This window comes from Sinocyclocheilus grahami, unplaced genomic scaffold (genome assembly GCF_001515645.1).
Source record: "Sinocyclocheilus grahami isolate Dianchi unplaced genomic scaffold, SAMN03320097.WGS_v1.1 scaffold1542.1, whole genome shotgun sequence".
Classification (NCBI taxonomy): Eukaryota; Metazoa; Chordata; class Actinopteri; order Cypriniformes; family Cyprinidae; genus Sinocyclocheilus; species Sinocyclocheilus grahami.
In genome coordinates this window covers 34,923-49,660 of record NW_015506721.1, presented here as the reverse complement: position 1 = coordinate 49,660, position 14,738 = coordinate 34,923, and the positions used below count along the sequence as shown (strand labels likewise).

The following is a 14,738-nucleotide window of genomic DNA, read 5'->3' as shown; positions in this document are numbered from 1 at the left end:
ACGTAACGTTTAAATATTTAAACCTTTAAATACTTGCAAGGTTGATTCACTTAATTGTTTTGGTCAGACTTCAGTTTAGGGACCAATTCTTACTATTAACTACGACTGCTGCCTCAATAAACTCCTAATTTGCTGCTTATTAAAGGGATAGTTCACCCCCCAAAAATTCTGTTGTTAATTACTCACCCTCATGTCGTTCCAAACCTGTAAGACCTTCGTTCATCTTCGGAACACAAATTAAAATATTTATGATGAAATCTGAAAGTTTTTTGACCCTGCATAAACAGCAATGGAACTACCACATTCAAGGCCCAGAATTAAAATAGTCCATATGACATCAGTGGTTCAAAAGAAATTGTGGAATAAATTTGTTATTTTTGTTTTCTTTGCACATAAAAAGTATTCTTGTAGCTTCATAAAATAACGATTGAACCATTGATGTCACATTGACTATTTTAACAATGTCCTTACTACCTTTCTGTGCCTTGAACGTGGTTGTTCTGTTGCTGTCTATGGAGGATCAGAAAGCTCTCGGAATTCATCAAAAATATCTTAATTTGTGTTCCAAAGATGAACGAAGGTCTTACGGATTTGGAACGACACGAGGGTGAGTAATTAATGACAGAATTATTGTTTTTGGGTGAACTTTCCCTTTAATAATTTGTAAGGTATATGTTAAGTTTAGGTACGGGGTAGGATTAAGGGATATAGAATATGGTCATGCAGAATAAGGCATTAATATGTGCTTTATAAGTACTAATAAACAGCCAATATACTTGTAATGGGGCTGACGAGACGTGAGACGTGTGGATCCATCTGCAAGCTTTATTTAAAGAGACGTGGTATAACAGGCAGGGTCGAACAATGGCAAACAGGTATATGGCGGGGGAAAACACAAGAATAGTCCTAGGGCTAACGTAGGTCACCGATCAGCAGACAGAATCACAGGGGCGAGACGAGAGGGAGAAATCCAGGAAAACAGGCAAAGATGAGAAACCGCAAAAACAAGCAAGGCAAAACAAGGAAAACACGGAGACTCGGAAAGGGGTACAGGCTAAACAATACTCAGCAGAGAAAGGTGGTTAGAGTGGGTGTTATAAAGTGAGTGAGGTGATTAGAAACAGCTGTGTGCAATGAGTGCAATCAGTGCAGTGTGCAAATCGTGCAAAGAATGATGGGATATGTAGTCCGGGGTGCTATGCAACAGTTTGTGTTGTGTGAGAGTCAATGTAATGGAAAGGGTGACCTCTGGTGGTGAATAAACGGAAGTCCATGGACCGAATTCGTGACAATACTAGTACTATGCATGTTAAGCAACTAGTTAATAGTGAGAATTGTCCTTAAAATAAATTACCATAAGTTACCATTGTTTTCGTTTAACACCATTTCATTTTAATGTTACCACATTTTGTGGTACCATATACCACTTTTTAAAGGTATTTGAAGGCTTTTTTTTTTTTTTTTTACATTATACCCTTACCAGTGTGCTAAGTTTGATTCGACTTCACAGCTTTACCATTAGCCCTCTATTAGATAAGCTTGTTGCAATTTGAGATACGTCCCAATGTTCAGTCATTTCCCCTGTAGTCATCCGTTCCTTCGCTCATCCAAGAGTGAACTCAGGGTACAGCTGTTAATGGGGTTTCATGAGCCATATGATGTCTTCTAGCAGTGGTTGTCACTGTGAATCTCCCAGCGAAGGGATTTTAAACAGTAAGATTTGCCCACGCCTTCATGAGTTATGGGCTGTCGCCCCACTGTTCAGGGCGTAGAGTGTGTGCAATTTGATATTACGATTTCTCTTGTCTTGTCACTGATATACAGTGGGTACGGAAAGTATTCAGACCCCCTTAAATTTTTCACTCTTTGTTATATTGCAGCCATTTGCTAAAATCATTTAAGTTAATTTTTTTCCTCATTAATGTACACACAGCCCCCCTTATTGACAGAAAAACACAGAATTGTTGACATTTTTGCAGATTTATTAAAAAAGAAAAACTGAAGTTATTTAGAATTGTAATAATATTTCACAATATTAACTTTTACTGTGTTTTTGATCAAATAAATATCGCCTTGGTGAGCATAAAGGTCTTCTTTAAAAGCATTAACCATGTGAATTATTCCAAATTTTCACTGTTTTGGGGATTTATTTTTTATTAGTTATTTATGTTGTATTTTTAAACAATGTAAAAGTCTCAGTTTACATACAAATTTACATTAACCATGTAAGACTTTGATAAAAGAACAGTTTAAGATGTTTATATGACCTTACACATTGTCAAGTTATTGAGCGTATCAGCATGTACTTGTAAACACTCTGTGTCTGTCTTTCTCATTAAGAGTCCAAGAATGTCCCGCTCATTAAGACAAAAGGCTTTGAGCTGATGATGTAGTGCTTTTGTCTCTAGCACCTGTGCTCTGTTTATAATGGGATTCCTCCTATCAACAGCTTACAGATATTATGAATTCATTATTTCTGCAAATCCATCATTGGTATGTTAGCGCTGGTCTAAAATGATTCAGCGAAGCAAATCCATGATAATGTCAAGAGGAATTAATTTTTTTACAGACGGAACAGAATGGGTTTAGTTCTAAAGACGTGACAGATCAAGTTTAGAAAGCAATATGCTCTAATGCCCAGCCAGCATGTTGCAGACCGGATATGCTTTGAATTTGTGCGATCAGCCAGATGTGCTATATATTAAGGTGAGGTTAAATTGAAACATGGCTGTGTATTCCCTAGATGGCAAGGCACGGCTGACAGTTGCTGTAGGAGACGAGATGATTGATTACACCACCCGCTCAACATATGGCGATATGTGAGATTTTAGCTCACAGGGTAACCACGGGTAAAAAAGCGATGGCTCATATGTTAAAGAGAGTTGGGATGATGAATGAAAAATGCCACAATGGATTTCATTCACACAAATCTGCTGAGCTACTCTGTGTCTTCTATTGATAATATTATGGTAATTCTCTACGGTAAGAATTTTTCTTGGAAACACTGTTATCTTTTGACATAACAAATTTCATTTTCGTACTTTAAGATAATCCACCAATATTAGCAAGTGGGATTTATTCTCAATGTGTAGAAATGTATTGGAAATCCTGTATTATTATTTTAGTTTCAAGTCAGTGCTTTCATTTTCAGGACTCATTTTAGAACTGACAGAAAAACTGTTTGTTTTTTGTGCCTCATTTCATTCTGTGTAATCCAAATACTGTGATTTCCGAGCAACAGCAGATCAGGGTGCACTTTGCAGCGATGCAGTCATGCGCTCATGAAGTGCAGAGAATGTACCCAATTGAGCAAGGTTAGGATTAGCAAACACTATTTCAAAAATCATTTCATACTGGGATTGTCAGTGTATTAAGGGATTCAGTCACATTTACTCTGCATCAGCTGTCAACACAGCACAAAGCAGAATCCGTTAGTTTCATAAATTTACATTTATTTGTAAAGACCCAGTGTAATCATAATTAAAGTTTGCTCATTTTTAGTCCGTGTGTGTTAGCTTTGAGATTATCTGTATGCTAACACACTCTTAAAAATACAGAGAAAGTAAAGCAATGAAGTAATATAAAATTGACAATCTTTCTCTTCCAGGAAAACGGGTCAAAAATATTGATGAACGAGGGACAATCTCTTCTACACTGTTAAAAATATGTTTTTAAGTACAAATAAAACAAAGCTTGATGGAGTACATTTTACAAGAAAATACTATTTCAGTCTTTCTTAAATATGTCATGCTTAATTCTGTCACTTGCTATTTCTTTGTAATTAATTGTGAAATTTTCTAGCAATGCTTTTGTGAAAATGGTTTCTACATTATTTGTGACCATGAACATAAAGGTCATTTAAAAAAAAAATTGAGATACATCATCTGAAAGCTGAATGAATAAGGACATTAGGACAATATTTAGCTGATATACAACTATTTGAAAATCTGGAATCTGAGGGTGCAAAAAAAATCACAAAAAAATTCAGTTATTGAGAAAATTGCCTTTAAAGTTGAACAAATTAATTTTTGATATATTTACGGTAGGAAATGTACTAAATATCTTCATGGAACATGATCTTGACTTAATATCCTAATGATTTTTAGCATAAAAGAAAATTTGATAATTTTGACCCATACAATGTATTTTTGGCTATTGCTACAAATATTCCCGTGCTACTTATGACTGGTTTTGTGGTCCAGGGTCACATTTCACATTTCAACAACCCATGAATTTGTTGAACAATATCATTCGTTCATTTCATTTTTTTCTCTCATTTCATTGACTGTTTCTCACCTTCTGTGTATTTTAGGTATGGTAAACTACAGTGAGGTTACTGGTTATCCACTGGTTCAGCACTGGAAGCTGCGGTCCATCATGTACCATGTGAAGCTCAATCAGTGGACCCTCTCCCAAGGTAAAACACCCTCACTCTTCCATTTACATGTATGACCAAGTGTACAATGCATTCAGTTAATTAGGAAGATGTTTCAGGCCAGCTGTACCTTTTTTTTTGGTCTGACAGACTGGAGTGATCTCACTGAGGAGCCCTCACTGTGACAGATCAGTTGTGCTGGGTGGGTAGTGAAGCAAAAATGGCGGTTCTCAGTGCACTGTTGATCCCAGATGGCGTGTGTTTAAAACTGGAGAATTTAAAGATGAAGTTTATACCTTTTTGTACTATCCCAGCTTAATATTCAGAGACAACTATAAGTAAGCCATCTGTCAATCTGTTTGGCCGACCAATGGCAGTGGAATATTTAGGGAACCTTTTTTTTCAATTCTGCGATGGTAGTGGTGCAGAAATGACACACTTCAGCTTCAAGCAAGACAAAAGACAGAATTCGAAGAGGCAGAGTATTATTATAATTATTTTTTGGCCATGTATTTGGACTGTGAGTGACTTCACTTCATTTGTTTAATGAACACTGTATGTTCAATGAGCAGATGTTAGATTCCAAGTGCAGTTCTATAAGAAATACTCCCTGTCAATGAATGGCCTGTATGGCCTTTAAAATTTGATTTCATTGCTCTCATCTTGCTTTCACCAGTTCTCTCTCTTCTCGTCCCAATACCATTAAAGGATTCCTTTTTCATATGACTGAGAAGTTGAGTTTTTACATTTTCCATTCTGATTTTTACCACTTTTTCCCCTGATGTTTTTGCATCTTCTAACATGAGGTCAATTTGCAAACCTGGGCATGAAGTTCATGAGAGGAAGTGGAATAATACAAAATGTATTATTATTGCAAAATGTTATTATTTTATTTATTTAGTTTGTGCAAGATATGAAAACATCGGGCCTCATTCATGAAACATTCGTAAATATAGGAGTAAATTCTAAGTAATTTGTGCATAAAACGGATCTTCCCGAAAACTCTCCTCCGAATTCACAAACACTTCATACACATCAGATTTGATAGTTAAACATGTGTATGCTAATGAATTCCAATCATTCGTAAGTAGGGCGCTCGTGCACGCTCATTCACAATTAGCATAATCCCCGCCTATGAATTACAGCTAGCAAATTGCTTGTCCAGGAACGCAGTGAAATATTCTGGTCTACTTTCTCAGGTTTGGCTCCAGTATATTGCATAAATGCAAAAAAGACTAATAGGCCATATGCCTAACAAAAAATATTCAATAACGTGTGTCCACCAGAGCGTTTTTAGTCAGCTGAAAAAAATGTCAGACGCTCTTCTTAAAACGGCCAGCTGGTGGCGCTGGAGAATGCTTTGGTGGCACAGCGTTTTTCTAGCTGAGACGCTTTTGGTTGCTTTGATTTGAAATATCCACGGCAGATACTAGTATCTCATTTTGAAGAATATTACTCAATATAAAAATGCAGTAACCAGCAATATTAACTTCTCTATTGTTCCATGGTAGAAGTGGTATGATTGGTCGGTGTAGTATTTGTCCCGCCCCTCCTCTATTGATTGGACGGCTGGGTAAAAAGTGACAGTGACAAGCGCTGTGTTTTACCCAAAGCTAAACAGTTTATCAACTCAACTACAAAAAAAAAAATTCTGGCCCAGCGACCTTGTAAAATAGTATAATGGCAGTGCATCTAATTCAGTGTCATCAGTTTGCCTAAATGAACAGAACGTTTTACACGTGGTAGGTTTCATGAATGAGGCCCATTGTGTTGAAATATGGGACTGTGAATTCTGTGAATACCCACATGAAACATTTTTATTAAATGAACAACGGTTTGTTAACATGCAAACCAGTTGAGTTTTACTGTCTGATAAAAGTTTCAGAGGTCTTCAGTACTTTTGCAAAATACATGCAAACAAGTGCTTTATATTCTAAAGTACTGCAGGGAAATGTAAATTATGTGACTAAAAGCTTACATTAAATTTTTTGATGGATATTCTGTGTTGAAAAAAAAACAATAACAATACACTGTATATGTACAAGGTCAGTTAGGACGGAACTTATTTGGAAAGACAACACAAGTGTGACGCTAACAGACGAAGAATCACTGGAGATCGGCTAGACGGTCTATAGAGTGACTCAGCCAAGGATGGTTCGGTTTCTATGCTTATGGCTAGTTTATCGACAATGCTTTGGGCATTCATGAAATAGCAGCGCTGTGAACATGAAAAAGTGCATTGTGATCCACACAGACATTTCTTCTGGAAATAGGCACCAAGGTCATCCAACAAGGCATAGAGGCCTCAGTCTGTACTCTTCTATTTTCAATGAAAACTTAAGGTGAAAGAGATGAGAACAAGGCGAATGAGAGCAAAATGAAAGCTGTGGGTGCTCTGCAGTTTGATAATCTAGCACTCATTTGTGTGTCATTTGTGCAAGTGTCTTTTGTTGGGGTTAGAAAATCTATATCTGAGGTGCCTGTGAGTACTCCATGTCCTGCTAAAAGCATTTCGTGTTAAAAGCCAAGTGACAGCAGTAATGATCTTTCTTGAAAAGACCAACATACAGTGGGTACGGAAAGTATTCAGACCCCCTTAAATTTTTCACTCTTTGTTATATTGCAGCCATTTGCTAAAATCATTTAAGTTAATTTTTTTTCATCATTAATGTACACACAGCACCCCATATTGACAGAAAAACACAGAATTGTTGACATTTTTGCAGATTTATTAAAAAAGAAAAACTGAAATATCACATGTTCCTAAGAATTCAGACCCTTTGCTCAGTATTTAGTAGAAGCACCCTTTTGATCTAATACAGCCATGAGTCTTTTTGGGAAAGATCCAACAAGTTTTTCACACCTGGATTTGGGGATCCTCTGCCATTCCTCCTTGCAGATCCTCTCCAGTTCTGTCACACTCAGAAGAAGAGGTTTTTAAATAGATTATTCCAAGAACAAATTATGTGAGATGTGCAATACACATTCAATAAATAGTTTGTTTGATTGTTTGTTTATTTTAGGGCCGTCAAAAAGAACGTGTTTTAAGATTAATATTTTTTGTTTAATGCATTGAAAGTAAGTTATGCAATTAACACAGCAACTGTATTTTCCCTTGCTGAAGGGATTTTTTATAATGGTTTATGTGAATAAGTTCATGTAAATTAAAAAATAAATGACACAGCGGATGATAAGAGCTCCTATTCTCCTTTTTTTATTTAAGCTCCATTAGATGAGGCATGTTTGGAACATTCTCTTGCCGTTTACTGTTGCTGTCAGGAACTATTTTTTAGCGGAAGGACAGCATTTAACAAACTTGCTACAAAAAAGTATCATTTCAATACATACGTTTTTGGTTTTAATATTTTTTATTGTGTGGTAACCGTTTTTTAAAAGCAATAAGGTACTCGAGGCTGTGCTGTATCGTGAATAAATCACGGCTGAAGGTGTTGCAGTCACTCCGCTTCGCACCGTGCCTAACAATGCCCTTCAGCCGTGATTTAGGCTTTTTTATGTTCTGTAACACTGTAACGCTATTAAATGTTTAAAATGATGGCACAAATGTTATTGTAATGTTGAATGAATAGACTTCTTTATTTTATTCTCAGAAATTTATTTGAAAAAATAAAATCCATTTAACAGAAGCCTTAATATTGGTATTTGTGATACTTAGTACATAGTATATAAGATACCATAAATAAATAAAAAAGTATTTAAAATATACCATCATTATGTAATTTTTACATTTAATTTGGAGATTCAGTGTATGGAAGCCCATTTCCGCCACTGAATAAAAAATAATAAAGGTAATTGCGACTTTTTATCTCACAATTCTGATTTTTTTTCCTCACAATTGCGAGTTTACATCTCGCAATTCTGACTTTTTCTCAATTCATTTAGCTAGCAGTTTATGCAAAGCAACTTTGGACAGTACACTTATTATTACACTGGAGCAAGCTGAGGTTAATTGCCTTGCTTAAAGCCACAATGGTGATTGTTCAGGGATTACCCATTTTGGGATTTGTTCCTACAGGAGAAAAAAAAGCACACTTTTATGATATTCACATTTATTCTGCAACATTTTGATCTTCATGAGATACACATTAACATCCAAACATTCTATTAAATACCTTTAACCACTAATTAGGCAGTCATAAAAAAGACAGGCAATTAGCTGCACTTCATGTTTACAAGTGTTAAACTGGCAATAAAGACCAAATACTGTGCATGTTCAACCCATCCATCATAAGAAACTAGAAGAAGTTTTTCAACGTTACACACTGGAAGCCAGCAAAATTTTCCGTAGACGTGTCACAATTAAAGCCTTTTTTGTGTTTTGGTCAGATAGCATCCTGATACAAGTAAGTAAGTAACGATGATTGATGTACTTTATATAATATAATATAATATAATATAATATAATATAATATAATTCCTAAATTGAAAATAATTTGACCCTTATCACTGGCACATCTTCAACTCAATATCTCTTCCTCATAATATCTTCAGTGAATTCTTTTCAAACACCCTCTTAATGTTCATGACCTTGTTGTAAGAGCCGATTTATCTTTAGAACAAATCTACTCACTTTCTGCCATCTATCCCATCCGGTAATTATAGGTGCGGTCAATGCTCTCAGTGTAACTTAACCTCAAAATATAATTCATTCTGCCATCCACACTCAGGTAAAGTGTTTAAGATCAAAGATATCCCCGCGCTATCTCATCTGTATGATAAAAAGTCCTTGTGAACACAAAGTAGATCACAGTTTATTTTGAGGTTCAATTCTCGTTATTAACAAACCATTAACTATGACTTTTGCCTCAATAAACTAGTAATTTGCTACTTATTAATGGTTAGTAAGGTAGTTGTTAAATGTAGGTATTGGGTAGGATTAGGGATGTAGAATATGGCCATGCAGTATATGTGCTTTATACATGCTAATAAACAACCAATATGTCAATAAAATGCATGCTAATAAGCAACTAGTTAATAGTGAGAAATGTTCCTTATACTAAAGTGTTACCCAAAGCACTTTAAAAACACAAATCACAGAACTTTGAGGCAGTATATACAAAAGTGACAGGAAGCCTCTGTATATACACACAGTCCCTTAAAAGGGACGGTTCGTCCAAAAATAAAAGTTGTCATTATTCATTCACCTTCCCATGTGTTCCCAACCAGTATTAGTTTATTTTTCCTTTGGAACACTAAAGAAGATATTTTGAAAAATGTGGTCCAGTGTTGTCTGTACTTCAAAGCATTTTCTTTGAAAAGTGTGCTTACAGTTTTGTTGAAACAGCCATTCCAAGCCACCCGTCTTCACATTGGTAGTTTTTGTATATAAGGTAAAGTCAGATAAATAATAGCACTCCCCTCGCTGCTGTTTCAGCCTAATAACTCCAACACCATGGTCTCCCTTGGTCGAAATGGCCACTTTGCCTTCTTTCCAAGGACATCACCTTGCAGTTCACAAGAACGTTAGCTCTTCTGACGGATGGCTTTAAATCAGTTTTCCTGCCTACCTGAAAACTCTCATTATTCTTCATTTTGCTCGCCTCTGACATGGCCACGGACACTATCACAGCGTTAAATGTAGCAGTGTGAACAGCTTTTTTTTTTAATATTAATTGGTTTTTGAAGCATTAGTGGCGATTTGTGATCATGACCCCCTGAGTCCATGTCAGCGTTTCTGAGAAAGCAGGTGAATGCAGATGTTGGGCAGGTGTGTGTGGACTGCTGTGAGGCAGAGAACAGATGCAGGGCATGGTTTTAATACCCACTGTGACTCAGCTAAAGGTCCTGCTCTTTGGGTATGGGTAATGAGCTCTCTGGAGACTCGGCTGGTAAACCATTTGTACCCTTGCCCCAAATAGCACAAACCTTTCCGGAGCTGAAGTGTGCCACCTAATCATTTTTGAATGTTTGGGGGGAAACGTCGACCACACAGCTTATGAATATTCACAGACTGGCTGAAAGACATGAAAATGTTGGAATGATTCCTCAGCAAAAAAAAAACAAATGAAACACACAAATTCAGATGGGAATGTCACTGTTTTTCAAACTTTTATGAAATGTGTTACTTCTATGAGTTTTTATTATTGTATTTTAATATTAATTGGTTTTTGAAGCATTAGTGGCGATTTGTGATCATGACCCCCTGAGTCCATGTCAGCGTTTCTGAGAAAGCAGGTGAATGCAGATGTTGGGCAGGTGTTTGTGGACTGCTGTGAGGCAGAGAACAGATGCAGGGCATGGTTTTAATACCCACTGTGACTCAGCTAAAGGTCCTGCTCTTTGGGTATGGGTAATGAGCTCTCTGGAGACTCGGCTGGTAAACCATTTGTACCCTTGCCCCAAATAGCACAAACCTTTCCGGAGCTGAAGTGTGCCACCTAATCATTTTTGAATGTTTGGGGGGAAACGTCGACCACACAGCTTATGAATATTCACAGACTGGCTGAAAGACATGAAAATGTTGGAATGATTCCTCAGCAAAAAAAAAACATATGAAACACACAAATTCAGATGGGAATGTCACTGTTTTTCAAACTTTTATGAAATGTGTTACTTCTATGAGTTTTTATTATTGTATTTTATTATAATTTCATTATATATAACTTTTGAGAGTTGAAAATATATCGTTTTTTTCTTTCCCCCTTGTGTGAGGAAGAGTTTTTGTAAGGTTAGCTTTCATTTCGCTTTGAATTTGAAGAGGCAAATTGAAATCTGTGCATCATACCAGCAAATGGAGCATTTATCCAGTTCTAAATGTAATTTTTAATAAACAGTAAGTCTTTTAGATTAGGACTCCCTCTCTTTTGAATTAGATCTTCTCTTATAATGTGCACTCGACTGATACAAGCACTGTTGTATACTCTATAATGTCCACAAGAGAAGAATGAACTGAGGCTATTTGTTTGTTTATCAGTGAATGTACACCCTGACTGCAGCGCACCGCACAAGAGCAGATTAAAAGAGCCATTGAGAAATTAATTTGTAAGTTTTTAATGCATCTTTGGTTTTGAAAATTAAAAAAAAAAACTGTACAGCTTTACAATTTACAGATCAGATTGATTTGCTCCAAACTTTTATGTCAAATAAGTATTTCAACTTTATTGCAGCGTCTCCTCCAATACTCTTGTAAGATTCACTGAGATATACTTGTAAAATGGCCTTTTGGGGATCAGCAATACTAAGCGTATAAGATATGACTTGATGATCAATACATTATTGATAGAGGGACCAACTCAACATCATAAAATTCTGAATTCAAGAGATGAAATATAGATTTTACAGACAAGCTGTGCTGAAAACAGGGCACAAAAAGACACAAGAATAGTTTTTCTGACAGCCATGCTCCCACCTCCTCCATCTCCTACACGACTCGTACTGTATGCTCTTTCTTGCAAAATCTGCAACCCAACATGATCTCTCTCTTACTTTCTCTCACTCTCATCCTCTCTTTTTTTCTCTCACTCTCATCCTTCTCCCATTACATGCCCTGTATGACAACGAGGTGGGAGGGTAACGGCTGAGCACGACCCACCACTGCAGTGGGCACTAGTGCCTGAGGGTGTAGGATTGAGAAAGGGATCAGGAAACCTGGGTAAGAAAGAGATTCTTACCCACTGCCTGAGGATGTGTTTCACAGTGGGTAAGATGTGTGCAAGGAAGAGAAAACAATGTTTGGTATTATATAATATATGAATATACACTACCGGTCAAAAGGAAGAAATACCTTTTTAATGTTTTTGAAAGTTAATGTTTTTGAAAGAAGTCTCACCAATGCTATGTTCAATAATGCTATACTATTGTGTAAATATTTGCGTAATGTACAGAAACTTTTTCAATATGAAGCACCAAAAGTGTTTTCAACATTAATAATAAGAACCATTTCTCTCACTCTCATCCTTCTCCCATTACATGCCCTGTATGACAACGAGGTGGGAGGGTAACGGCCGAGCACGACCCACCACTGCAGTGGGCACTAGTGCCTGAGGGTGTAGGATTGAGAAAGGGATCAGGAAACCTGGGTAAGAAAGAGATTCTTACCCACTGCCTGAGGATGTGTTTCACAGTGGGTAAGATGTGTGCAAGGAAGAGAAAACAATGTTTGGTATTATATAATATATGAATATACACTACCGGTCAAAAGGAAGAAATACCTTTTTAATGTTTTTGAAAGTTAATGTTTTTGAAAGAAGTCTCACCAATGCTATGTTCAATAATGCTATACTATTGTGTAAATATTTGCGTAATGTACAGAAACTTTTTCAATATGAAGCACCAAAAGTGTTTTCAACATTAATAATAAGAACCATTATAATCAATTTAGCACCGATAATAATGAATAATAACTGAGCAGCAAATCAGCATGTTAGAATGATTTCTAAACAAAAATAATGTGACATGAAAGACTGAAAAAATGGCTGATGGAAACTTAGCTTTGCCATCAGAGAAATAAATTACATTTATTTCTTACAGGTAATTATTTTAAATTACATTTATTATACTCATTTATTATACTATATTTTTGTACTAATAAAAGCAGCATTGGTAAGCATGAGATACTTTTTTAAAAACATAAAAAAGAAATCCCTTTATTATTCCGAACATTTGACCAGTGGTCTATTATCCATTACATATTAGTTATATTGTAAATATTTTTTATTTATTTTTTGTGATTAGTACTGTGGAATAAGTTTTGTCAAATATCTTCATTGCAAGACTATATTATATATATATATATATATATATATATATATATATATATATATATATATATATATATATATATATATATATATATATATGATGGTATGGGCTGAACTGTATACACAGAGAGGGAGAGAAAGAGAGAGCAAACTGATTAAAAGATTGAAAGAGTGTAGAGCTGCTCTTTTGACCTGAGTTGCCATAGAAGAGCTCCCTGGAGCTGCACCTCTGCAGGGCAGGAGCTCAATGCCTGCAGTGGTGCAGGAGCTTGATGAATGAGCTCTGGGTGCTCTGCTGTAAAACAATTAAAATCAAAGGGAAGCAGATGTCTTCACTCACTGAATATCTTCATTGGGGGTTACAGAATATTACAATTCAGAAATCAGTTGGGTTCAGTAGTGGTCTCTGATCTTTGGCTTATCATACAAAATTGTAAGGCTGATATCAATGCGTTGCAACAGCAAGTTCACATTAGGCGAGCTGGGTCATCGTAAAGACTGAGTGGAACAAATTTCTGTGTACATCATGCATAAAACCATTTGTGTGTAAATTGTCCCATTAAACTGAATGCGACTATTTAGGTATGAATGGATTAATGAGCAGTGATTCATGAAGCTGATTTACATAGAAATTTGTTCTGCTTATGTTTCATGAATATGGTTGGCAGAATGGAAATTCTCGACCTCAGAATAATAATACTAGTCATGTCCTGTGTATTAGGTTAGTGTACATGCTCCATGGTGCTTGCACAGGTGATCCATGTTCGAGTCTTGACTGTTGCAGCACCCCAAAAAACCCATAAATTATTAGGTGTGTTTGTGGATACATTCATGTATAATACTTTGGCTTCACATTTTCAGCTAAGTTATGAAAAAGCATTTTTATGGAGAGAAGAAGAGAGAAAGGACAGGAAATGATAAATGATGAGAGGAGAGAAAGGGATCAGTGAATGTCAGAAGCTGTGGACCCGTATGAGAACCACAAAGGAGGCATATTTTCCTCAGTTCTTCAGCCCCTGAGGCTTCAAGACACACATTGTAAGTCCTTTTTCTGCGTGTCAGTCAACGATCAATCTTGATATTGCCCTTACCTGGAAATGAGAGCGCACAGAGCTGAACTACAGCTAAATATAAATCTGCCGCGTTCCTGATTACTTAATCGACCTTAGGGAGAAGCATTTCAGCCATGAGATCATCACTAGCTTCAGGCTTAAAGAATCTGAACATCTTAAATCTCCACTCATGCCTGTTTTGTGTGATATTCGTCAACTTTTTGGCCCTTTTTAAGAAACAAAGTTGATGAAAAATCCCTTTTTTATCCGTAAAGACCAGTGGACCAGTGATGGTATTACATTTTATAAGATTTAAACCACAAGAAAAGATCAGAGTAGTTCTGAATGAGGAGTTTAAAAGCCTAGAGGTCGTTCCCAAAAGAAAACTTTGGTAATTGTATTCCAAGCCATGGATTTTTTTTTACATCCCCTATTTCCCCGTTGATCTTGTTAGTGCTCCCGAAGAGCAGAGAGAAATGGACCGAGGTTTGGTGAAGGAGCATTAGTTAGAGGTCCTAACCTTTAGCCGGAGATAATTCAGATTGTCCTTCAACTGAAGAGCAAAACCACCTAGAGCCCTCTGGATCTCTCTCG

General features: G+C 36.4%; 1 protein-coding gene across 1 annotated transcript in view; it reads left to right on the top strand.

The window, feature by feature from the left end:
• LOC107571040 (astrotactin-1-like) overlaps positions 1-4,560 on the top strand; it is a 125,497-nt gene extending 120,937 nt beyond the window's left edge. The window contains exons 15-16 of the mRNA XM_016257324.1: positions 4,313-4,417; positions 4,526-4,560. Of these exons, the coding sequence (XP_016112810.1) occupies positions 4,313-4,417; positions 4,526-4,560 (140 nt within the window). The remainder of the gene's footprint in view (positions 1-4,312; positions 4,418-4,525) is intronic.
• Positions 4,561-14,738: the final 10,178 nt, after the last annotated feature.